This window comes from Budorcas taxicolor, chromosome 6, assembly GCF_023091745.1.
Source record: "Budorcas taxicolor isolate Tak-1 chromosome 6, Takin1.1, whole genome shotgun sequence".
Lineage (NCBI taxonomy): Eukaryota > Metazoa > Chordata > Mammalia > Artiodactyla > Bovidae > Budorcas > Budorcas taxicolor.
Window position 1 is genome coordinate 72647681 of NC_068915.1, and position 27391 is coordinate 72675071.

General features: G+C 41.0%; 1 protein-coding gene across 1 annotated transcript; it reads right to left on the minus strand.

Annotated features, from left to right (window-relative positions):
* Nucleotides 1–1729: 1729 nt before the first annotated feature.
* Nucleotides 1730–26002, minus strand: LOC128049972 (serine protease inhibitor Kazal-type 2-like). Its single transcript, XM_052642282.1, has 4 exons — nt 25898–26002; nt 24466–24509; nt 13029–13138; nt 1730–1926 (listed from the first exon to the last, which is right to left on the minus strand). The coding sequence occupies exons 1-4, from the start codon at nt 25950–25952 to the stop codon at nt 1881–1883; spliced, it is 255 nt and encodes an 84-aa protein (XP_052498242.1). The 5' UTR covers nt 25953–26002; the 3' UTR covers nt 1730–1880.
* Nucleotides 26003–27391: the final 1389 nt, after the last annotated feature.

The following is a 27391-nucleotide window of genomic DNA, read 5'->3' on the forward strand; positions in this document are numbered from 1 at the left end:
CATGGAAGAAGCAAGAGAATTTCAGAAAAACATCTACTTCTGCTCATTGACTACACTAAAGCCTTTGACTGTGTGGATCACAACCAACTGTGGAAAATTCTTCAAGAGATGGGAATACGGGACCACCTTACCTGCCTCCTGAGAATCTGTATGCAGGTCAAGAAGCAACAGTTAAAACTGGACATGGAACAACTGAGTGGTTCCAAATTGGGAAAGGAGTATGTCAAGGCTGTATACTGTCACCCTGCTTATTTAACTTATATGCAAAGTACATCATGCAAAATGCTGGACTGGATGAAGCACAAGCTGGAATCAGCATTTCAGGGAGAAATACCAAACCTCAGATATGCAGATGACACCACCCTTATGGCAGAAAGCGAAGAGGAACTAAAGAGCCTCTTGATGAAGGTGAAAGAGGAGAGCAAAAAAGCTGGCTTAAATCTCAGCATTCAGAAAACTAAGATGATGGCATCTGGTCCCATCACTTCATGGCAAATAGATGGGGAAACAATGGAAACAGACAGACTTTATCTTCTTAGGCTCTAAAATCACTGCAGATGGTGACTGCAGCCATGAAATTAAAAGACACTTGCTCCTTGGAAGAAAAGCTATGACAAACCTAGACAACATATTGAAAAGCAGAGATATTATTTTACTGACAAAGATCCCTCTAGCCAAAGCTATGGTTTTTCCAGTAGTCATATATGGATGTGAGAATTGGACCATAAAGAAAGCTGAATGCCAAAGAATTGATGCTTTCGAATTGTGGTGCTGGAGAAGACTCTTGAGAGTCCCTTGGACAACAAGGAGATCAAACCAGTCAATCCTAAAGGAAATCAACCGTGAATACTCATTGGAAAGACTAATGCTGAAGCTGAAGTTCCAATACTTTGGTCAACTGACATGAAGAGCCAACTCATTGGAAAGGCCCTGATACTGGGAAAGATTAAAGGCCAGAGAAGGGGACGACAAAGGATGAGATGGTTGGATGGCATCACCGATTCAATGGGCATGAGTTTGAGCAAACCCTGGGAGATAAGGACAGAGAAGCCTGGTGTGCTGCAGTCCATGGGGTTGCAAAGAGTCAGCCATAAGTTAGCAACTGAACAACTGACATTTTGGACGAAAATTTCCTTGTTGTGTGAGCTGGATGTGTTTGGCAGCATCCCTGGCTTCTGCCCACTAGATGTCAGGATCATCTACCATTCAAGTTGTGACACCCAAAATGCCTGTATAGTTCCAAAAGTCCTCTGGGGAAAATTCACCCAGGGTTGAGAATCAATGCTCTCAAAGAAGGGAAAAAGCAATTTCCTGCATTAATCCTGAAGGAAAATTGTACTGAAAGGAGATTATCTTTTTGTATTTTGTATCTTGTGATGATTCTTTGACTTTACCAACTCTGGCTAAAGTCAGCTCCAGTATATCATATTATTTGTTCTGTGCAGAATGCTGTACCAGCTACACATACATTGTACTTTCAAGATTTAGAAGAATGAAGAAGAATAAACCTCGCCCTCTCGAAAATGACTCCGCTTCTCCCTTAGTGAAATTCACCCTTGCTTGAGAGGAAAAGATCCACATGAGGATGCTGAGTGAGAATGGATAGTCGATAGCGAACAGTGGTGATTAAATACAGTGCTGATTTTATTCCAACTAAATAAAGCAATGCGTAGGTCATCTGGGGCAATAAACTAAACTAAAAGGACAAAAGCCAAAAACGAGGATTTTGTAATTGTTTTATCAGTCACTGCCCTCTTACACAACTCATCTCAGAAAATCTCATGCAAAGAAATACAGGAAAAAAGAAAAGCGGGAAATGAAGTTCATTTAGTGTGCAGTGGAAGGTGGGTTCTCCAATTCCTCTTCTGTGAACTGCTCCATCAGCATGGTCCACTTCGGATTATTTTAATATCATGACCATCATCCCTGCAAATTGAACAACCATAAAAACACATTTATTATTAAATCCCTCCCTGCAACTGTCCTGAGTTCTTGTGGCTGGAATAAAAATAAAATGAACCCAAGAGAGATTCCCAGGAAGAAAAGCAATTTTAATTCTTGTGCATGGAGGTCTCATAGAAATGAGACTTAATAAGTGACCAAAGCAGACAGCTTTTATAGTTTTTACTTTTTAGACAAACAATATATTTGTGAGGAATTAAAGAGGACAAAGAAACTTAGGCTTTGGCTGCTTAAAACTAGTAAAGAATCTGTAACAGTTTCTGCTCACAGTAGTAAATAACAAAAACCTCAAAGCATGAACAGAACTAAAATCTGTTTTATAGTGTGTATTATAGTTTCTGCTGAAAGATGATTTTCTTTCTACAATTATTACCAAAGATGGCCAAATCAGACTAATTTTTTCATAAAATAAGTCTAGATCCAATAAACTTGGCCTGGTTGTTTACATAAGTACGGCAAGAATAGTGATTGACCACATAGACTCTTAAATCTGCTTTACTGGAACCTTTTATGAGGAACCTCAGACTGAATTTTTAATAGCCTCTCAAGGATAAGAAGCCAAGCCAAGCATTCAGCAACAGACTTTGTCTGCAATAGATATAGATTCGGGTGAATTCCTCTCTTTACACAAGACTCCAAAGCACACTGTTTCCTAAAGGTCCCAGGAAATGACTTTCCTTACCTGGTAAGGCTGCTGGGAAACCTGAAAGTAAGATTCTAGGCTGTTTTTCCAAAGGGCTTTGTTGGCTCCATAAAGTCAACCTTAGTTCCTGAAAGCTATCTGGTCATATCTGAGTCTATGCATATCTCTCACCAATATGACATTCCAGTCAAAGCTCTGATACTATGATCAATGTTTCCAATTGTGTTACAAGAAAAGCAGATTCTTACTGAACTTATGCAAATAACTATATTGCCAAGAAAAAAGAATCCTCACTGAGAGTTTCTGACTTCTGAAATGTTTCAGTGCTGCTTACAAATGTATAGTGGACCAAATTGCTCTGTCATAGTTAGCTTAAGAGAAAAGACAAAAAGATTTCCTTAAATCTGGAGAAAACATTTTTAAAACTCAGTAATGTTTCATTTTGATAAATAATAAAAAATTACAATTATCTTCCTCAGTTTATTTAGTCTCATAGTGAATTCTTGTTCCACTTGATCTTCTGTTAAAAAATTTTTGAAGCCATCAATTTCTCCATTAGGGTTCTGTAAATTCTTACCCAGGTATGATTTGAAAGTCATCAGACACCTATATTCTAGAATATTTGTTAGATTTCTTCCCATGAATTTCCCTGAAAATAAAACACATTTGCAGAAAGCCTTTGTAGAAGCATCTGAGTAAAAGAGTAACTGTGTGTAAATGACAAATGACTTTAAAATGTCCACTACTGAAGATCTGATTCATTATAATGGAATTGATAAGAAAATCTGGTTATCTCTAAGACCTATCATTTTAAGATAATAACTAAAATTATGGCTAACATATAATGACATATCCAAAGTTTAGGGATTTCATTTATTTTCTAGAACATTTATGTTAATAACATTTATCCATATAATACAACCTAAGAGGGTTTATCATTTACTTGATAAATGCTTCCTTTGTAATTTAACATAAAAAAGAAGCCTAATTAGTTTAATAGCTCTTTTATAAGTAAAGAAAATAAATTTCTGAGGTATCCAGGGGCCCTGTGGAAAACCCCAAAGTCATTTCCAGTTCAATAAGAGTTCATTTGGAATTTTGCAGTTTGTCAAACATATCAAACATTTTTGAAACACTTGGTCAAACAGGATCATTGGTCACTGTGAAACAATATTTAGCTATCCATATAATCAGTGATAAACATGTCCCTGGCAAATACAGAAAGCTAAATAGTTGTAAAAAGCTTTAGTTCTTTTAATGTTGAAAAGACAGGAGTTTTTTTGTGGGTGTCTTCTAAGTGATCAAAAACCTGATAAAGACAAAGTATAGAATCTGGTTTTCTAGACAGATACATTAAAGGTAAAGAAAACTTTTTTCTTTTAAGACTAGACCAACAAGAGAACTTTGTACTTTTGAACAAGAAAACTTTTTAACAGAGATAAACACCAGATTTTAATTTTGTACCAGTTTACTTTTGATATTCCTTAATTAAACTCATTCTAGTCTTAGTCCTGATCACACATAAAATTCCTTAAGATTATTTTTTCATAAGCTTTTTGCAATTTTCTATGTTCATTTTATTTGTCCCTTGTTTTCTTTCACATTTAGAAATAGCCAGCTTTAGGACAAAATCTCTTTAAAACAAAGGCACCTCTTTACCTTTACTTAGCCCAAAACACTTAATACTTTTTTTTCATTTCTGGAACCTTTAACTGCATATATTAATTAGAGTTATTAATCCTTTGAAATCTAAATTTTGGGGGGGAATAATGAAGTAAACAACTGTGAACCATATTTTGTGACTTGGCAAACATGAGTATATTTCATAATTTTTAGAAATAAACCCCACTTCATGGCACAATTTTTCAATAAAGCACAAGTGGGACCTCCCTGGTGGTCCAGTGGTTAAGAATCCTCCTTGCAGTGCAGGGGACATAGGTTCAATCCCTGGTTGGGGAACTAAGATCCCACAGGCCACAGAGTGACTAAGCCCACAGCTACTGAGCCTGCATACTCTAGAGTCCAAACACCACAATTAGAGAGTCCGTGTGCCACAGCTGGAGAGTTTGTGCACTGCAACGAAAGATCGCATGGTGCAATGAAGATCCCACATGCTCCAACATTTCCTTTTTGGAAATGATACAGATATCCAATGACCACCCATCATTTAACTTACCACACTCTAAGGGTATAAATTAAATTACCGAAGAATTTAGAAAATGAAGTTTACTCACAGAGATGGCTAACATCTTTTATTATTTGTGAGGACTTAAGCTCTGTATTTGCCCTTGACAAGCAGTTGTAGAGGGGTGTGATTTACTCGAATTTAGGCAAGAGATCCTTTCAGCAGTTTGTGTTTTAAAAGGCATCTTTCCTTCTTTATCTTTTTCGGTTTCAGATTCTACCAATTCAGCCAATCGAAGATTAGTCTCAGGCAAGGTGGGCTGTGTTTACATTTCAAAGATATGACAATATAACCTTTAAAGCCAAAGAAAGGCCTTTTAAGTTCAGTTTTCTCGTAGGAGTTTCGGATTACATTTATCTATTATTACGAGCCTTAGGGTAATTATTATTTAAAAATAATTTTTAAAGTACAGGACGGTTTTGCTCCAATATTGTGATCTTCTGTAATATCTAGAAGGCATTTTAAGAGGAACAGGTAAGCTTTCGGGAATCGTAAAAACAAGTGGGTCTTGATTTGTTTCTACAGTTGCATTTCTAATTTTGTAGTTTTGCAAGACAAAAAAAAAATTATTTCTATTAGCCTTTGATAATTGTTTGTATTAAGCTTCCAGCTAATCTACTTCCTGGTTATTCCTAGGAGGGCCTGAGGAATTGTAGAGGAGGTGGGCAATTTTTTTTAAAGGGGAATTAATGTGGGATCTTACTTTTAAGTCTAATTTCTGTTTTTTCATCTTAATAAAGGACTCTCTAAGGCTCACCATTATAGTTTATTTTTCCTTTCAATTTGTTCCTCTCATAAGTACCAAGAACAGTTACTTATGATGACAGCTTTCAAAATTTTTTCCTCTTAAATACAACCTATTAAAGGATCTTTTGACCTATGGCTGATTAATGTTGATGTATGGCAGAGACCAACATAATACTGTAAAGCAATTATCCTCCAATTAAAAATAAATTATTTTTTTTAAAAAAAGGATCCTTGTCCATTGATGATTAGGATTTTATATTAATCTCAAATACAGACTCAAACCAGTAAGCCTTTTTTATGGCTTAACAAAAGATAAAAAGGTGTTTTCAAGGATATAGCTCTCACATGATTAGAAAGTTCACTCGCATTGTTAGTGTAAGAAAATAAGGCAATGAAAGTTGAGACAACAACAGCCCATTATGGATAGGGACCCCATGACAAAGTCCCCTGAGAGCTGGTATGGCCAGACAAAGAGAGTACTGACTTTGTGTCTCAGAACTTAAGTCTAGTCAACTGGCCACCAGATACACCTTTCAAATGGCAGAGCTCTCAAAACATAAAACAAGATGGAAGAACACATCTCATCTGGTTTTATATGGAAGACCCACAGGAAGGTTGTTTTAAGTAGATGCAGGTCTGGTGAGAACCATTAACTCACCAGTCTGTGAGGCCAGCTCAAACAACAGGCATATAGGGCCTGTGCCTGCATGCTGCCCTATGGTGCTTCCTCCTCCTGGCAAACAACAGAGACAAAAAGCAGTGACCATCTCTGAGAAGAAAAGAATTTCCAAGAGTTACTAAATACAAGGAGCTAACTCGACAAATATTTTCTCCTGCTAATCTAAATTTAGAGAGGAAATAAGGAACTCTCGCCAACTTCCCCTTCCACCAGACCTTGCAGGGAGAGATCCAGGAAGCTGAGGTGGTAAGAAATCTTACCTTCTGCTGGTCTTTATCAGAGGGCCCAGGATCTCTCAGCTGCAGTAGCCTCAGGGCGGGAAGTGAGTTCCAACCAGGCTCCTCCTGGCTCACCAACTGTCAGGGTAGAAGAAATTTCTCCCTCTACCCTCTTGAGTTCTTGTGGCTAGACTAGTAATAAAATGGACACAAGACAGATTAACAGGAGAAAAAGAAAATTTTTTATTCAGGGTGCACAGAGCTCTCATGGAAATGGGACCTAATAAGTGACCAAAACAGGCAGCTTTTATTCTTTTTAGACAAAGAAGCAATACATTCGTGAGGAATTGGTAAGACAAAGAAACTTAGGCTTTGGGTACTTAATAAGTGAAGAATCTGTACACAGTTTTGGCTTGGGATAGTAAATTTAAAAAGTAACAAAGCTTGTTTATATAGGCTTTTTAGCTTTAAATTCCCAATCTCTGATATAAGAGTGTCCTTCAGAGGAAGGAAGTGCATCTTTCACATGACATTAACTTCCTGCTTTCAGGGAGAGAGAAGGGTCAAAGCGTCCCTCATGCATTGGCTCTTTCTTAAGCAACTTTAATACACAATACTTAATATGCTATTGTGGCACATTTTGGGGTAGCCTGCCCGGGGCCACCATATTGAAACATTATGTCATATTGAAAATGCCCCAACACTATTTGTATTAAAAAGACCCATGTCATTATACATTATATTCTCTCCAGGGTGACAGTCACTTTTAAAGCTAAATCTAGGAAACAATGAGGGTGAAAGCCCAACTCTGCTATTTTTCTCCTAACCCAAGGGCACAGGGAACTGTTAACATTTCCAAGAAATCACTCTTGAGAAGACCTAGGTAACTCACTTAAGACTGAGGTCAAAGAATGGATCCCTAAAATTCAAACCAGCATACCTGGAGGAGAAGTTATGGTCACATGAGCTGGTCAGGTGTTCTACAATAAGGGAATCAGATGTAATATATTTATTACTAAGCATTCTACCAGATAGAGTTATTAAGACCTATTTTCCAGCTAATAGTGCAGGGTGTGTAGGTTGCCTGTACATACCTTCTGACTTTAAAAAACAATATTCTGCCACAGAGTTTAACTACTCTTGTATATTGTTTTATTTAATTTTTATTTTATATTGGAGTATAACTGATTTACAATGTTGTTTTAGTCTCAGGTGTACAGCAAAGTGATTATTTTTCTTTTTAGGTTATTACAAAATAATACCATACACATATCCATTCTTTTTCAGATTATTTATTACAGAATATTGAGTGAAGTTCCCTGTGCTGTACAGTGAAAGTGAAGTCGCTCAGTTGTGTCCGACTCTTTGCGACCCCATGGACTGTAGCCTCCCAGGCTCCTCTTGTCCGTGAGCTTTTCCAGGCAATAGTACTGGAGTGGGTTGCCATTTCCTTCTACAGGGGATCTTCCCAACCCAGGGATCAAACTCGGGTCTCTCGCATTGTAGGCAGACGCTTTACCGCCTGAGCCACCGGTGCTGTACAGAAGGTCTTGTTAATTATCTATTTTATATATGTTGCTGCTACTGCTAAGTCACTTCAGTCATGTCTGACTCTGTGCGACCCAACAGACGGCCTCCTACCAGGCTCCTCTGTCCCTGGGATTCTCCAGACAAGAACACTGGAGTGGGTTGCCATTTCCTTCTCTAATGCATGAAAGTGAAAAGTGAAAGTGAAATCGCTCAGTCGTGTCTGACTCTTAGCGACCCCATGGACTGCAGCCTACCAGGCTCCTCCGTCCATGGGATTTTCTAGGCAAGAGTACTGGAGTGGGGTGCCATTTTATATATAGTGGTGTGCATAGGTTAATCCCAAACTCCTAATTTATCCCTCCTCCCACCTTTCCCTTTTGGTAACCATAAGTTTGTTTTTCAAGTCCATGAGTCTGTTTCTGTTTCATAGATAAGTTCGTTTGTATCATTTTTAAGACTGTACAAATAAGTGATATCATGGTATTTGTTTTTCTGTGTCTCTCGGTCCATCCATGTTGCTGCAAATGGCATTATTTCATTCTTTTTTATGGCTGAGTAGTATTGAATAGATACCACATCTTCTTTATCCATTCCTCTGTTGATGGGCTATTTAGGCGGCTTCCATGTCTTGACTATTGCTGCTGTGAACATAGGGGTACATGTATCTTTTCAAATTATGGTTTTCTCCAAATATATGCCCAGGAATGGGATTACTGGATATGGTAGTTCTATTTCTATTTTTTTGAGAACACTCTATAGTGGCTGTATCAATTTACATTTCCACCAGTAGTGTTCAGTTCAGTTCAGCTCAAGTCGCTCAGTCCTGTCCGACTCTTTGCGACCCCATGAATCGCAGCACACCAGGCCTCCCTGTCCATCACCAACTCCCGGAGTTCACTCAAACTCACGTCCATCGAGTCCATGATACCATCCAGCCATCTCATCCTGGGTCGTCCCCTTCTCCTCCTGCCCCCAATCCCTCCCAGCATCAGAGTCTTTTCCAATGAGTCAACTCTTCGCATGAGGTGGCCAAAGTACTGGAGCTTCAGCTTTAGCATCATTCCTTCCAAAGAAATCCCAGGGTTGGTCTCCTTCAGAATGGACTGGTTGGATCTCCTTGCAGTCCAAGGGACTCTCAAGAGTCTTCTCCAACACCACAGTTCAAAAGCATCACAGGCTCGAAAAAGGACAGAAGTGGTATGGACCTAACAGAAGCAGAAGATTTTAAGAAGAGGTGGCAAGAATACATGGAAGAACTGTACAAAAAAGACCTTCACGACCCAGATAATCATGATGATGTGATCACTCATCTAGAGCCAGACATCTTGGAATGTGAAGTCAAGTGGGCCTTAGAAAGCATCGCTACGAACAAAGCTAGTGGAGGTGATGGAATTCCAGTGGAGCTGTTTCAAATCCTGAAAGATGATGCGGTGAAAGTGCTGCACTCAATATGCCAGCAAATTTGGAAAACTCAGCAGTGGCCACAGGACTGGAAAAGGTCAGTTTTCATTCCAATTCCAAAGAAAGGCAATGCTAAAGTATGCTCAAACTACCGCACAATTGTACTCATTTCACATGCTAGTAAAGTAATGCTCAAAATTCTCCAAGCCAGGCTTCAGCAGTACGTGAACCGTGAACCAACAGTGTAGGTGGAACTTTTCTCCAACTCCCTTTTCTCCTTTTATGGCTGTAAGCATTTGCTTTATATATTGAGATGCTCTTACGTTGGATACATATATATTTACAGTTGTTATGTCTTCTTGGGTTGATCCCTTGATCATTATGTAGTGTCCTTCTTTGTCTCTTTGAACAGTCTTTATTTTACAGTCTATTTTGTCTTACATAAGTACTGCCACTCTAGCTTTCCTTTGCTTCCCATTTGTATGAAATACCTTTTTCCATACCCTCCCTTACAGTCTGTATGTGTTCTTGTATCTGAAGTGAGTCTCTGGTAGACAGCAAGTATATGGCACTTTTTTTTTAATCCATTACACCAGTCTATGTCTTATGGTTGGAGCATTTAATCCATTTGCATTTAAGCTAATTATCTATCAGTTCAGTTCAGCCACTCAGTCATGTCCGACTTTTTGTGACCCCATGGACTGCAGCATGCTAGGCCTCCCTGTCCATCATCAGCTCCCAGAGCTTACTCAAACTCATGTCCATTGAGTCAGTGATGCGATCCAACCATCTCATCCTCTGTTGTTCCCTTCTCCCCCAACCTTCAATCTTTCCCAGCATCAGGGTCTTTTCCAATGAGTCAGTTCTTTGCATCAGGTGGGCAGTTATCTATATGTATGGTCTTATTGGCATTTTGTTAATTGTTTTGGGTTTGTTTTTGTTGGTCTTTTTTCTTCCCTTCCTCTTTTGTTCTCTTTAGAGTTGTATTTGGATTGCTTTTTTCTGTGTGTGTATCTGTTGTAGATTTTTGGTTTGTGCTTATATGAGGTTTTATGTATCAGTCTAGATAGATAGATAGATAGATAGATAGAGATATATACAGGATTGTTTTAAGGTGCTGGTCACTTAATTTCAAATACATTTCCAGTACCCTGCATTTGTACTCTCCTCTTCTCACAGTTGCTGTTTTGACTTCACGTTTGTGTGTAGATGATTTCCTACCTTTACTGTGTGTTTGCCTTTACCAGTGAGCTTTGCCATTGGTAATTTTCTTGTTTCTAGTTGTGGCCTTTTCTTTCTCATCTAGAGAAGTTCCTTTAGTATTTGTTGTAAAACTGGTTTGGCGGCACTGAATTATCTTAGCTTTTGCTTACCTATAAAGCTTTTGATCTCTCTGTCAGATCTGAATAAGAGCTTTGCTGGGTAGAATATTCTTGGTTCTAGGTTTTCTCCTTTCATCACTTTTAAATACACACTCCCTTCTGGCCTGCATAGTTTTTGCTGAAAAAAATCAACTGATAATCTTATGGGGATACTCTTGTATGTCATTTGTTGCTTTTCTCCTTTCGTTTATTCTTTTTATTCCTTTATTTCCTGTCTTTAATTTTTATCAGTTTGATTTATATGTGTCTTGGCATATTCCCCCTTGTGTTTATCCAGTATGGGGCTCTCTGCACTTCCTTGACTTAAATGAGTGTTTCCTTTCCTGTGTTAGGGACAATTCTGGTTATTAACTCTTCAAGTATTTTCTCAGGCCCTTTCTCTCTCTCTTCTCCTTCTAGGACCCCTATAATGTGAAATATTGATGCATTTAATATTGTCACAGAGGTCTCTTAGACTGTCTCATTCTTTTCATTCTTCTTTATTTTGTTCTGCAGCAGTGTTTTCTACCAGTATGTCTTCCAGCTCATTTATTTGTTCTTCTGCCTTATTTATTCTGCTATTGATTCCTTCTAGTGTACTTTTCATTTCACTTATTGTATCGTTCATCGCTGTTTGTTTGTTCTTTAAATCTTCTAGCTCTCTGTTAAACATTTCTTATGTCTTCTCATCTATGCTTTCATTCTTTTTCTGAGATCTTGGGTCATCTTTATTATTATTATTCTGAATCCCTTTTTAGGCAGATTGCCTCTCTCTACCTTTCACTTAGTTGTTTCTCTGGGGTTTCATCTGGTTTCTGCATCTGAAACCTATTCCTCTCCTATTTTATTTTGTCTAACTACCCATATTTGTGGTCTCTATTCCTCAGGTTGCAGAACTGGAGTTCTTGCTTCTGATGTCTGTCCCCTGGCAGATGAGGTTGATCCAGGGGCTTGTGCAGGCTTTCTAGTGGGAGGAACTGGCACCTACCCACTGGTGGGTGGAGTTGGGTCTTGTCCCTCTGGTACACAGGCTGTGTCAAGGGATGTATTTATAGGCAGATGTTGGTGCAGGACAACTTGAAGCACCTTGTCTGCTGATGGGTGGGGCTGCCAGCTATTGCGTGGGGCCAGGAATCTTTGCCAAAATGGTGACTTCTAGGAGAGCTCATGCCAATGAATGTTCCACGAAGTCTCTGCCACCAGTGTCCTTGTTCCCCAGTGAGCCACAGCTGATCCCTGCCTCCCCAGGAGACCATCCCAGACCCAGAGGTATGTCAGCTCAGGCTCCTATGGACTCATTGCTTTGCCCTAAGACTCAATATATGTGAAACTTTCTGTGTTCTCTCCAAGAGTGGAGTCTCTGTTCCTCCAGTCCTGTGGCGCTCCTCCACGCAAGCCTTGCTGATCTTCAAAGCCAGATGCTCTTGAATCTCCTCGTCTTGATGCTGGACTCTCCAGGCTGCAGAGCCTGACATGAGGGAGAACCTCTGCAATATAACTGTTTTCCAGTTTGCGGATCATCCATTTGGAGGGTATGAGATTTAATTATATCATGAAAGCATGCCTGCTACTATTTTGTTGTGGCTTCTTCTTTATCTTTAAATGTAGAATATCTCTTTTGGTTGGCTCCAGTTTTTTCTGTCAGTGGTTGTTCAGCAGTTAGTTGTGATTTTGGTGTTTTCATGAGAGGACATGCGCTTAAGTCCTACCACTTTGCCATCCTGTCTCCTGAGGGACAAAGCATTCTTGATGGTCTGGGACATCCCTGCTCCCCTTCCTGCTATGCCAGGATGGGTAGAACTGATAATGGGCTAAGGTTTTCTACATAGCAGTGCCTCAGTTCCATACATCTGCCTCAAAACCCAGAAATAGCTATCATTCCTTCCCTTGTTTTCTTTCATTCCTCTGAAAACACACTGAATCATAACCCTGGAACTGTCCATAGACACTGCATGACAGATCCAGGTCTTCTTTCTTGGTGATCAGCACAGACTTGAATGATGGGGCTGCAAGCAGCACCACTGCTACAATCCTAAATAAATTTTGGGAAACTACCCATTCCTGGATAGTGCATTACTTAATTATCTCATCTATAATTGATTAATCACACACTTCTTTTTCTAACCTTGACCGAGAAAATACACTGAAAGATTCTGGGTCTTTTCAAATGTCAGTCTTAAAACAGAGCTACTTATGTCACATTTGATTCTTATGTCCAAGAAGAGTCACAACTTGCTAAGTAATCAAAATGCAAGAGAAGAACTAAAGAAAATGTGCCTAGTTTATATTATAAAATTGTTACCTGATTTTCATGCACAGAATACACTCATTGGGATAAGTGGACATGTCGCTTCCACACACAGGGCTAAAGTCCCTGGGACATCCTGGTAATTTATACTGATCGCAGTTTGGCTAGAAAAGAGAAAGGAAGACAGAAATTGGAACATAACTTGAGATATTCTCATCATACAGCAGTTTAGAGGAGGACAAAGCCCTAAGTTTCCCTAGATTTCCTGGAAATATCCTACAAAAAGATTGTTTTTTCCACACAAAAATATGTTTTTTCTAATACAAAAATAAGATGGTGTGTTGAAGCAATGGATCAATATCTTCTATGTAAGAAAAGGACCTCAAAGGAAGGTTCAATATAGCTGATTTTTAAAATGAAAGTCCAAGACTTGCCACCAAACCTACTTAACTATCTATCCTCCAGCTTCCTAACTTGCTCTTCACTACCACCTACATGAGAATGGCCTGTTTCATTGCACCTAATCCCTTGGCATAACACCCAGACATTCTCATGAATCTAATCTTTTTCTCTGGACTTTTAATATACTGGCATTTGAACAACATCATTAAAGAAAGTAATACGTTCAGAATTAGCCTTCGGGGTTGTTATGGGTTTAACTGTGTCCACTCAGAGAGATGTGTTAAAGTCCTAACCCCTAGCACCTCAGAATGTGACCTTATTTGAAATTAGGGTCTTTATATAGGAAATTATGTTAAAATAAGTTTAGGAGAGTGGGTCCTTATAAAATGGGTCCTTATAAAGTGGGTGTTCTTATAAAAGGGAAAGTTTGGAAACAGAGTCACACCCACAGAGAAAATCATGTGAAGACACCAAGAGAATGCCATTTACAAGACAAGGAATGCCTGAGACTACCAGATACTGGGAGAGAGGAATGGAACAGATTCTCCTTCCCAGCCCTTAGAAGGAACAAACCCTGCTGACACCTTGAGTTTGGACATTCAGCCTTGAGAACTGTGAGACAACCCATTTCTGTTGTTCAGGTTACCCAGTTTGTGACTTTATTACAGCAGCCCTTACAAACTGATATTGAATCATGGAACTCCACCCTCAGATTCAATGGGATTGAGGCCAGAGAGGTAATATGTCTTGCTCATAACCTCTAGTCTCCAGCAGGACCAAGACTAGAACTGGTCACAGTGGTCACACCATAGCATGCAGAGGCTCACTCTAATACAGGTTGAATATATGACCTGCTGTATTTGTTTTGTTTTAGTAATAGTGATCATCTTTCCTCACTTCAGAACAAGGGTTTAGTATTCTGAATAAATGAAATATACCTTTTTCTTCATATTATATGGATTCGTAGAGACCTAAGTAGGACAGGGCATTGGCCAAACTCTGAACTAAAGAAAAACTTTTAACCCTTTCCATCCTCTGTTCAGCCTTCTATCTCCTTCTAGGAGCCTGATGTGCTCTTCCTGCTCTAGGCTCACTAAGATGATGGCTTCCAGGACAGCTTCCACAGGAGACTAGATACCCTTTTTCCAATGAGATTAGGACGACTTGTAATTGGTCATTTTATTGAAAAAGTCAATTAAAGAAGGGAAACAATAACAAAAAATACATATCCTAAGCATTTTCTCTTAAAACATAAAAGAAAATAGGATTGCCAATCTTTTTGATGTAAGACAATGACAAGGCACAGGGCCAGGGGTAATACCACTTACACTGAGAACCTCCCTAGCAGCTAGGTATGACCACATGATCAAGATTAGGCTGACCAGATACAAATGGGATTACTGTATAGTAGCTTATGAGGACCTCCTTTAAAGGAAAATTGAGCCTGTCCTCTGCTTCCCCTAATTTTTAGTCTCCTTTGTCCATTCCTCTATCCTGTTCTTGGGTGCATGAAACCCTTCCCTTTATAGACCAGGACGACAAAGGCCACATCCTAAGATGGCAGCTCTGTGAGCTGTTATTTAGAATCCATGTTACTTGCAGCTGAATCTAATCCTACCTGACACCAGACCTAAGACTTTTCCTATTAATGTTTCAACTAATTGAGTTCTATATACTATCACTGCAAAAATCATACCCATAATAAATCACCTATGATTTCTTGTTTTGTTTTGTTTAGAAGGGATTTCTCAACTGCACTCATATTTTGGACCAGATAATTCTTTGCTGTGCGAGGTTGTCCTGTACATTGTAGGATGTTTTAGTATTGTCTTTGTTCTTTATCTACCAGATGCCAGCAACAACTCCCTGGTCATGACAATCAAAATGACAGTCTACATTATCTCCTGGGGGTAAAACTACTCACTTTTAAATATGGCAAGAATTTAGAGACATGGTTACAACAAGGCAATGTACAATTAAAATACAATTCCCTAATTATTTACTATTGTTTTCAGTTCAGTCAGTTCAGTTCAGTCACTCAGTCGTGTCCAACTCTTTGTGACCCCATGAATTGCAGCACACCAGGCCTCCCGGTCCATCACAAACTCCCGAAGTTCACTCAAACTCATGTCCATCGAGTCGGTGATGCCATCCAGCCATCTCACCCTCTGTCGTCCCCTTCTCCTCCTGCCCCTAATCCCTCCCAGCATCAGAGTCTTTTCCAATGAGTCAACTCTTCTCATGAGGTGGCCAAAGTACTGGAGTTTCAGCTTTAGCATCATTCCTTCCAAAGAACACCCAGAACTGATCTCCTTTAGAATGGACTGGTTGGATCTCCTTGCAGTCCAAGGGACTCTCAGGAGTCTTCTCCAACACCACAGTTCAAAAGCATCAATTCTTTGGCACTCAGCTTTCTTCACAGTCCAACTCTCACATCCATACATGACTACTGGAAAAACCGTAGCCTTCACTAGACGGACCTTTGTTGGCAAAGTAATATCTCTTCTTTTGAATATGCTATCTAGGTTGGTCATAACTTTCCTTCCAAGGTTTTACCTACATCTAGTTCAAGAGAAAATATTTTGTTTCAGAATTTGTCTTTTAGTAAGTCTCAAAAGTATTTGACACAGTTCTCATATAAATGGCTTTATTTCTTTATAATCATGAGCAACCCGAGGAGTGGTGGCTGCACAGGTGCAGGAGGGCCTAGAGGAGCTATCCCACGTTGAAGGTCAGGAACAGTGGTGGTAAGGAGATACCTCTCGTCCAAGGTAAGGAGCAGCGGCTGCACTTTGCTGGAGCAGCCGTGAAGAGATACCCCACGCCAAGGTAAAAGAAACCCAAGTAAGATGGTAAGTGTTGCAACAGGGCATCAGAGGGCAGACACAATGAAACCATACTCACAGAAAACTAGTCAATCTAATCACACTAGGACCACAGCCTTGTCTAACTCAATGAAACCAAGCCATGCCTGCAGGGCAACCCAAGAAGGGCGGGTCATGGTGGAGAGGCCTGACAGAATGTGGTCCACTGGAGAAGGGAATGGCAAGCCACTTTAGTATTCTTGCCTTGAGAACCCCATGAACAGTATGAAAAGGCAAAATGATAGGATACCAAAAGAGGAATTCCCCAGGTCAGTAGCTGCCCAATATGCTACTGGAGATCAGTGGAGAAATAACTCCAGAAAGAATGAAGGGATGGAGCCAAAGCAAAAACAATACCCAGCTGTGGATGTGACTGGTGATAGAAGCAAGATCCAATGCTGTAAAGAGCAATATTGCATAGGAACCTGGAATGTCAGGTCCATGAATCAAGGCAAATTGGAAGTGGTCAAACAAGAGATGGCAAGGGTGAACGTCGACATTCTAGGAATCAGGGAACTAAAATGGACTGGAATGGGTGAATTTAACTCAGATGACCATTACATCTACTACTGTGGGCAGGAATCCCTCAGAAGAAATGGAGTAGCCATCATGGTCAACAAAAGAGTCCGAACTGCAGTACTTGGATGCAATCTCAAAAACGACAGAATGATCTCTGTTCATCTCCAAGGCAAACCATTCAATATCACAGTTATCCAAGTCTATGCCCCAAACGGTAATGCTGAAGAAACTGAAGTTCAACGGTTTTATGAAGACCTACAAGATCTTTTAGAACTAACACCCAAAAAAGATGTCCTTTTCATTATAGGGGACTGGAATGCAAAAGTAGGAAGTCAAGAAACACCTGGAGTAACAGGCAAATTTGGCCTTGGAATGTGGAATGAAGCAGGGCAAAAACTAATAGGTTTTGCCAAGAAAATGCACTGGTCATAGCAAACACCCTCTTCCAACAACACAAGAGAAGACTCTACACATGGACATCACCAGATGGTCAACACCGAAATCAGACTGATTATATTCTTTGCAGCCAAAGATGGAGAAGCTCTATACAGTCAACAAAAACAAGACCAGGAGCTGACTGTGGCTCAGATCATGAACTCCTTATTGCCAAATTCAGACTTAAATTGAAGAAAGTAGGGAAAACCCCTAGACCATTCAGGTATGACCTAACTCAAATCCCTTATGATTATACAGTGGAAGTGAGAAATAGATTTAAGGGCCTAGATCTGATAGACAGAGTGCCTGAAAAACTATGGACTGAGGTTCGTGACACTGTACAGGAGACAGGGATCAAGAACATCCCCATGGAAAAGAAATGAAAAAAGCAAAATGGCTGTCTGGGGAGGCCTTACAAATAGCTGTGAAAAGAAGAGAGGCAAAAAGCAAAGAAGAAAAGGAAAGATATAAGCATCTGAATGCAGAGTTCCAAAGAATAGCAAGAAGAGATAAGAAAGCCTTCTTCAGCGATCAATGCAAAGAAATAAAGGAAAACAACAGAATGGGAAAGACTAGAGATCTCTTCAAGAAAATTAGAGATACCAAGGGAACATTTCATGCAAAGGTGGGCTCGATAAAGGACAGAAATGGTCTGGACCTAACAGAAGCAGAAGATATTAAGAAGAGGTGGCAAGAATACACGGAAGAAATGTACAAAAAAGATCTTCACGAACCAGATAATCATGATGATGTGATCACTAATCTAGAGCCAGACATCTTGGAATGTGAAGTCAAGTGGGCCTTAGAAAGCATCACTACAAACAAAGCTAGTGGAGGTGATGGAATTCCAGTTGAGCTGTTTGAAATCCTGAAAGATGATGCTGTGAAAGTGCTGCACTCAATATGCCAGCAAGTTTGGAAAACTCGGCAGTGGCCATAGGACTGGAAAAGGTCAGTTTTCATTCCAATTCCAAAGAAAGGCAATGCCAAAGAATGCTCAAACTACCGCACAATTGCACTCATCTCACATGCTAGTAAAGTAATGCTCAAAATTTTCCAAGCCAGACTTCAGCAATACGTGAACCGTGAACTCCCTGATGTTCAAGCTGGTTTTAGAAAAGGCAGAAGAACCAGAGATCAAATTGCCAACATCCGTTGGATCATGGAAAAAGCAAGAGAGTTCCAGAAAAACATCTATTTCTGCTTTATTGACTATGCCAAAGCCTTTGACTGTGTGGATCACAATAAACTATGGAAAATTCTGAAAGAGATGGGAATACCAGACCACCTAACCTGCCTCTTGAGAAATCTGTATGCAGGTCAGGAAGCAACAGTTAGAACTGGACATGGAACAACAGACTGATTCCAAATAGGAAAAGGAGTACATCAAGGCTGTATATTGTCACCCTGCTTATTTAACTTCTATGCAGAGTACATCATGAGAAACGCTGGGCTGGAAGAAACACCAGCTGGAATCAAGATTGCCGGGAGAAATATCAATCACCTCAGATATGCAGATGACACCACTCTTATGGCAGAAAGTGAAGAGAAGCTAAAAAGCCTCTTGATGAAAGTGAAAGAGGAGAGTGAAAAAGTTGGCTGAAAGCTCAACATTCAGAAAACGAAGATCACAGCATCTGGTCCCATCACTTCATGGGAAATAGATGGGGAAACAGTAGATACAGTGTCAGACTTTATTTTTGGAGGCTCCAAAATCACTGCAGATGGTGACTGCAGCCATGAAAATAAAAGATGCTTACTCCTTGGAAGAAAAGTTATGACCAACCTAGATAGTATATTCAAAAGCAGAGACATTACTTTGCCGACTAAGGTCCATCTAGTCAAGGCTATGGTTTTTCCAGTAGTCATGTATGGATGTGAGAGTTCGACTGTGAAGAAGGCTGAGTGCCGAAGAATTGATGCGTTTGAACTGTGGTGTTGGAGAAGACTCTTGAGGGTCCCTTGGACTCCAAGGAGATCCAACCAGTCCATTCTGAAGGAGATCAACCCTGGGATTTCTTTGGAAGGAATGATGCTTAAGCTGAAGCTCCAGTACTTTGGCCACCTCATGCGAAGAGTTGACTCATTGGAAAAGACTCTGATGCTGGGAGGGATTGGGGGCAGGAGGAGAAGGGGACGACAGAGGATGAGATGGCTGGATGGCATCATGGACTCGATGGTCATCAGTCTGAGTGAATTCCGGGAGATGGTGATGGACAGGGAGGTCTGGCGTGCTGCGATTCATGGGGTCGCAGAGTTGGACACGACTGAGCGACTGAACTGAACTGATACTGTCTTTACATTTTTAATTAAAATAAGACTGGAAACTCTCATAAGGGGCTTGTGAACATAGCCACTTGAGTCTTGGTGAAAATATAACTCCATTGATGGGAAATAGTCCACTTTATAGGAGAGGAGTCATACAAGATAGTAACCTACAACCAGTGATTGGTCTCCTGTGGAAATTATTCAGAGAGAAAGGACAGGGTCATTTGTGAGTTGCTTAAATGGAGGATTGCAGAGTAAATTTTCAGTGTTATTATCCCCATTTTCTGAAAGAAATTCAAACCCAAGAAAAACTGAGTCATCTGAGCAAAAATATTATTGGGTACCTGTTGAGGTCCTTTAATGGACCAGAATCTGGTGGTCCAGAGTTGACGATAAGAAAGTAAAAGAGAGAAAGAGGCTGATAATTCCTTGGTTTACACAGAAAACCGATAAAACCCTTGACACGGAGCTTGCACTGAGTCACGCAGGCACAGGGCGCCCTCTCAACAAGGGTCTTGCAAGCCTGGGCAAGAAAGTGAGCTCAGCGGGCTTCTGCACTCCAAAGAATTAGCCAGAAAGAAAAAGAAAGAAAGACACAGGGACCCAAGCTCTGATGGAACAAGGGTGTTTTATTCAACATAGTGTGGGTATATATACTGTCTTACAAGGTGGCTTGTTCAGCAAAGATAAAGATCAAAAGTCCAGACTTAAAGATTATCAAGGAAACATAAGGCAATCCATATCAAAGAGGGAGGGTTGTAAATAATCACTTTTACTGTATGGTTCATAAACAGGAAGAGGGTCGTAAATAGTTACTTATCACCTATGGAAAAACTAACAAGGAAATGCATGCATTCCTCAGCCCCAGGAGTGGTTTGCCACTCCTCTTAATTCCTGAATATTCAGCAACAGTCCTTCCAGTGTATATTCAGAGTTGATTTCCTTTAGGATTTACTGCTTTGATCTCCTTGCTGTCCAAGGGACTCTCAAGAGTCTTCTCCAGCACCACAATTTGAAAGCATCAATTCTTTGGCACTCAGCTTTCTTTATGATCTGACTCTCACATCTGTACACAACTACTGGAAAAACCATAGGTTTGACTATATGGACCTTTGTTGGCAAAGTGATGTCTCTGCTTTTAACACACGGCTAGATTTGTCATAGCTTTCCTTCCAAGGAACAAGCATCTTTTGATTTCATGGCTGCAGTCCCCAGCCACAGTGATTCTGGAGCCCAAGAAAATAAAACCTGTCACTGCTTCCACTTTTTCCCCTTCTATTTGTCATGAAGAGATGGGACCAGATGCCATGATCTTAGTTTTCTGAATGTTGAGTTTTAAGCTAGCTTTTTTACTTTCCTCTCTCACCCTCATCAAAAGGCTCTTTAGTTTCTCTTCACATTGGAGTGGTATCATCTCATATCTGAGGTTGCTGATATTTGCCCAGCAATCTTGATTACAGTTTGTGAGTCATCCAGCCCAGCATTTCACATGATATACTCTGCATATAAATTAAATTAGCAGGGTAACAATATACAGCCTTTACGTTCTCCTTTCCCAATTTGGAAACAGTTAGTTGTTCCATTTCCAGTTCTAACTGTTGCTTCTTGACCCATATACAAGTTTCTCAGGGGACAGGTAAGGTGGTCTGGAACTCCTATCTCTAAGAATTTTCCTTGGTTTGTTGTGATCCACACAGTCAAAGGCTTTAGTGTAGTCAATGAGGCAGAAGTTTTTTGAAACTCCCTTGCTTTCTTCATGAGCCAACGAATGTTGGCAATTTGAACTCTGGTTCCTCTACCTTTTCTAAACCCAACTTGTACATCTGGAAGTTCTTGGTTCATGTACTGTTGAAGCCAATCTTGAAGGATTTTGAGCATTACCTTGTTAGCATCTGAAATAAGTGTAATTGTACAGTAGTTGGAATATTCTTTGGTATTGCCCTTCTTTGGGATTGGAATGAAAACTGACCTTTTCCAGTCCTGTGGAAACACTGTGGCCAAGACTGGGTATTCCAAATTTGCTGACCTAATGAGTGCAGCACTTTAACAGCATCATAGTTTAGGACAGCTGGAATTCCATCACCTCCACTAGCTTTGTTCATAGTAGTGCTTCCTAAGGCCCACTTGACCTCACTTACACTCCAGTCTGGCTCTAGGTGAGTGATCACACCATTGTGGTTATCTGGCTCATTAAAATTTTTTGGTATAGTTCTTCTGTATATTTTTGCTACCTTTTCTTAATCTCATCTGCTTATTAGGTCCTTACCATTTCTCTTTATCATCCCCATCCTTGAATCAAAATATTTCCTTGATAGCTCCAATTTTCTTGAAGAAATCTCTAGTCTTACCTATTCTTTTTTTTCCCTTTATTTCTTTGGATTGCTCATTTTAAGAAGGCCTTTTTATCTCTCCTTGCTATTCTCTGGAACTCTGCAATCAGTTGGGTGTATCTTTCACAAATTTATTGCTTTCTGTTAAATATGCAAGGTAAGGCAGATTTCTAAGCCCCCTCTTTGAGTTACACATTTCTGAGTACTCCCATGTGTATGCACAATACACTTGTTAATAAACATTTGTTTATTTTTCTCTGGTTAATCTCTCCTTTGTTGTATAGGCCCCAGCTGAAAACTTAGAAGGGCAGAGGGAAGATTTTTTTCCTCCCCTACACTAGTATGGTAATGATGATGATGCAGTATAGTTTGAATGGAAACAAAGAGAAAGTGCATTTATGTCTACTTTGGAGGAAGAAAACAGGGTGGGAAGGTTTCCTGGAAACCTTCATGTCTACACTGACATGAATACTCAAGTTACCTTACCCACTGAGGTCAATATCCATGTATGTAAAATAATCATCTCTATTTATTTTTTAAGGTCATTGTGAGAACAGATTGCATGTAAAAATGGACAGTGTCAGACCAGATATTAAAATAGAACCTAGATAGCATATTCAAAAGCAGAGACATTACTTAGCCGACTAAGGTCCGTCTAGTCAAGGCTACGGTTTTTCCAGTGGTCATGTATGGATGTGAGAGTTGGACTGTGAAGAAGGCTGAACACCGAAGAATTGATGCTTTTGAACTGTGGTGTTGGAGAAGACTCTTGAGAGTCCCTTGGACTGCAAGGAGATCCAACCAGTCCATTCTGAAGGAGATCAGCCCTGGGATTTCTTTGGAAGGAATGATGCTAAAGCTGAAACTCCAGTACTTTGGCCACCTCATGGGAAGAGTTGACTCATTGGAAAAGACTCTGATGCTGGGAGGGATTGGGGGCAGGAGGAGAAGGGGATGACAGAGGATGAGATGGCTAGATGGCGTCACTGACTCGATGGATGTGAGTCTGAGTGAACTCCGGGAGTTGGTGATGGACAGGGAGGCCTGGCGTGCTGCAATTCATGGGGTCACAAAGAGTCAGACACGACTGAGCGACTGAACTGAACTGATGACCCAAAACCTTAGCAAGCTAGCCAGGAAACCAACCCATTATTTAGAATAACCAGTCCAGGAAGCCAACATGCTGTGAATCAGACTTGTAAGAAATCAGATAGCTATCTCTAGTGACATCCAGGTAGTCAAACAGTAAGCTATGTGACAGTTGGCCCAAAATGTCCAAGACTTAATTAACAACTGATATTTTCCCTAAATTTTACCCCTGCTTCCAATTCAGGCCCAATTAGAAAAATCCAAATATGCCCTCTGAATCATTCACATACTATGCCTGCCTTTAGTTTCCCACCTCCAGCCTCCCCATGCTAACAGCCTCAATCAAGGCACACGTGATGCCTTCCCTTTTTCCCATTATAAAGCTTTACCACTCCTCTGCCTTTGAGTCTCAGCTAAAACACAAGTGACATGCTGACTCACTTGCTACATCAAGCTCTGAATAGCTAGCTCTTTCTTTTAAAATTAACTTTTTAAGATAATTGACATATAGTTATTTACAATGTTATGTTAGTTTCAGTGTACAGCAAAGTGATTCTTTTCTAGATTCTTTTCCATTATAGATCACTAATAGACATTGAATATAGTTCCCCATGCTATACAGCAGGTCCTTCTTGTTTATCTGTTATATATATATATATATATATATATATATATGAGTGTGTATATGTTAATCCCAAACTCCTAATTTATCCTTCCCTCCCCCTCCCACTTGGCAACCACAAGCCTGTTCTCCATATCTGAGTCTGTTTGTTTCATTGATAGGTTAATTTGTGTCATAGTTTAGATTCACATTTAAATGATATCACATGATATTTGTCTTTCTCTGACTTACTTCACTTAATATAATAATCTCTATGTCTATCCATATTGCTGCAAATGGCATTATTTTATTCTTTTTTATGGCTGAGCAATATTCCTCTGTGTTTGTGTGTGTGTAATCTTATTTTTTCATTCATCTGTACATGGACATTTAGATTGCTTCCATGTCTTAGCTATTGTAAATAGTGCTGCAGTGGACACTGGGGGTACATGTTGAATAAGTCCTTTTTCTTGTTCTCATTTGGTTGGTCTTCCTTTACTTTCACACAATCTAATTTATTAATATACATAAAATGTTTTGTACAGCGTATAATTATTAGGCCCAGGACCTTCTGAATCATCAAAGGAAACAAAGCCCTGAGGCTCCCAAGGTCTGAGCTGTTTCCTTTCTTTTTAAAAATTATTTATTTATTTGGTTGTGCCAGGTTGCGGCATGTGGGATCTTGTTTGTGACATGCAACCTCTTAGTTACGGCACGCGTTTCCCTGACCAGGAATCAAACCCTGGCCCCCTGCATTGGGAGCTTTAAGTCTTAGCTACTGGACCACCAGGGAAGTCACAAAGACTGAGCCTTTTTCAACCAAAATTTACACTGTATCAAAAAGCCTTTCTGATAATCTGATTTCTAAAGATTCAGTCAACTGTTTCCAAAGTGGCAGGTCAGACCTGAAAACCAGTCTCCAACTCCAACCTTTGTGGGCTTCATTGTATTAGTAGAAACAGTAAAAGTGGTTTCTTACTTACTGTTCTATGTTCTGAATGTTGACTAAATTGAGCATTCAAAGAGGCTGCAAGAAGAAAACAGACATTTTAAAGGATATGATTAAGGTCAATTCTTCTTCATAAGGGGTTTTTAAAATCCATCTTGTAATTTATACAAGCTGCACCTTCTCCCTTTCTCTCCCATGTCCAGCTTTTGAAGAACTTCTAGAAAGTATATTCAGTTGTATTCTGGCACCTCTCTTAACAGGCACACAGAAAATGTTTGGTACCAGTTCTATAACTGACCACTCTAATAGGTCTGCTTGAGAGAGGACTTTGGAGCTACATAACAAAAGTCAGAAAAGAGGCTCTCATGCCTTCCTCAGGGTTGGTGATCCTCTCCCCTCACCCTACCAGCCACTTCCTGAGGAGCCAGTGGACGTTTAGAGATCAGAGAGAACCTCCCCTGAGCCTCAGTGGGAGAATGCTTACCCAACCCTTGGAACAACAGCAGAAGAGGCCATGTCCCATGGTCCACCTACTGTTCCTTGAGGGGGGCTTCCAAGAGGAATAGGATGGCGCTTCAGCTGCGACAGAACTTAGTGCCGCTTTAGTCCCCGCAGAATGGGTCCCTGTATGCAGCAGGACATTCAGAGCCAGTGGAAGATGAACCCACAGCCCGTACTGACTGACACCTACCTCAGAGGTATGCCAGCCAAGAGATGTGAGCACCAGCTAATTCACAAAAATGACTGCAGGAAGACCCTAACTACTGCCCCCAGGGCTTCCCTAATGCCTCAGGGTCCCTAAGTGCTCCACAGCCCTCCACCATCAGGGACCATTTCCCCTCTCTTCCTTCACAGTATTTAAGAAATAAAAAATCAATTTTCCAGGCTAAAGGAACCCAAAAGTCAGAGAAGTAACTCAAAAATTCACGATATTGTTTTCTTTTGTTGCTCAGGATAATAAATACAAAGTTTACCACTAGATGTTACCATTTTAACTTCATTTTAAAGTGGGTGTCAAGTCTGGCTGGCCTGAGGCCGTTTTCTCATGAGCCCAAGTGCCTGGCACACTTGGCATTCACAATTCCTGACTCCTGTACATCTCCTGCCAAGGTCCTGTAGGGCCCCGGGTACATAAAAACCCGACTCCTGATTCTGGACTCCAGAAAATCTGCTTTAAGGGACAAAGCGCAGGCAGCAGGGTCACTAGAAACGCCCAAGCAACAACACTGTGGCTCCACAATGTCACCCGCGCACACCCCCAGGTTCGTGTCCTTAGACAACCGCGGGGCGGGCCTGCAACCGCCAGTAACGGGTGCGGGGAAGGGCAGTCGTTAGCGAGACCCTCCTCTACACTTGATCTCAATCAAAAGGCCAAGAAGCGATGAGACCCCCCCTCCCTCCCACCCGTGTCCCCCCAGGTAACTCTTCCGCTTCCCTTGGCTGCCAAGCCCACTGGTGACCATTACCTGCCGAGTCCCCAACCAAGAATAACAGCACCAAGGGCAGCCCCACGAGCGCCATCCTCCCGCCTCGCCGGCGGTGGGGTCCCTGTGCGCTCCAGCGCCTGCGCGCGCGACGCTGACTGCGCCCTCGGGTTGGACACGTGACCGAGGGCTGTGAAGGAAGGGCCGGTAGGAGGACGGAGGGCGGGCAGGGGAAGAGGAGGAACAGAGCAGGTTGGAGGAGGGAGGAGGGCCAGGAAAGGATGGGCGCGAGGAGAGGGTATGGAGGAAGTGGGGACAGTAAGGTAGAGGAGGGTGGTTACTAGCTTCCCACTTCCCTACCCCCCACCTGCCCCGCCCCCAACCCTTCTGTAGGAGAAAGCGCCCCGTCCCTGCAGCAAACAAGAACGTTGTAAGAGCCCTGGATAACCTTGTGAGTGTCAGTCAACCCCAGGTCCTTCAGCGCCTTCTATGTCCCAGAAACTGTTTGGGGCTGAACTTAACAAAGGCGGTCAGGGCTCTCTAGAAGCTTTTCTAGTGTAGGTGTTGGGGATGGGGTTACATAGGGAACTCCAGAACAAGTGAATACAGTAATTTCTAAAATTAAGCTGGAGACTGGAACCAGCTGCCACTGCCAGTGAAGGGCCAAAGCTGGGGCACCACTAAAAGAAACAGTGAGTCCCTCCTCTGTCACCCTGATTTGTGGTGTCTCCTGTACACATCCTATTGGCACAAGAAGCCAGCTAGCAAAGCAGATGGGAGGTCTGCAGAATTCTGTCATCACAGAGTCTAAAAGGCTGGGTGTAGAGCTTGTGGTTGTTGTTCACTCGCTCAGTCATGTCTGACTCTTTGTGACCCCATGGACTGCAGCATGCCAGGCTTTTCTGTCCTTCACCATCTCCTGGAGCTTGCTCGGACTCATGTCCATTGAGTCAGTGATGCCGTCTTCTGTCGTCCCCTTCTCCCCCTTCAATCTTTCCCAGCATCAGGGTCTTTCTAATGAGTCAGTTCTTCGAATCAGGTGGCCAGAGTACTGGAGCTTCAGCTTCAGCATCAGTCCTTCTAGAGATGACATACCACAATCTAATGATTGGTGCCATCACATGCCCACCCCTTGATGTCAGCAGTCTCAGGTACTGGGACGAGAAGACAGTGTGCACCAGGCACCATGCTCGGCTAAAGTTCTGGCTAGTGTCCTGTTGAGGCCAGAGCGTAAATTTGAAATGTGTTTATACTTTTCTGAGATATATAATGTAAATTCTTTGGACAATGGTCTTAAAATGACTTATTTTGGTCATAAATATGTTTTTTTGCCTTCATACCAAAATATTTTCTCAACTTTGTGGGATTTCTGTTACCAGATATTAATAACATAGACACTTGCTTATAAACATCTTCATCTTTGATGTTCAGGAACACAAACTGATATCTGAGCACAGACTCAGGAACAATGCTTAGAGTTGTGTTAGGAGGAATTTCAGCTTCAAAAAGAAAACTGTTTACCCCTCAAGGTAGATT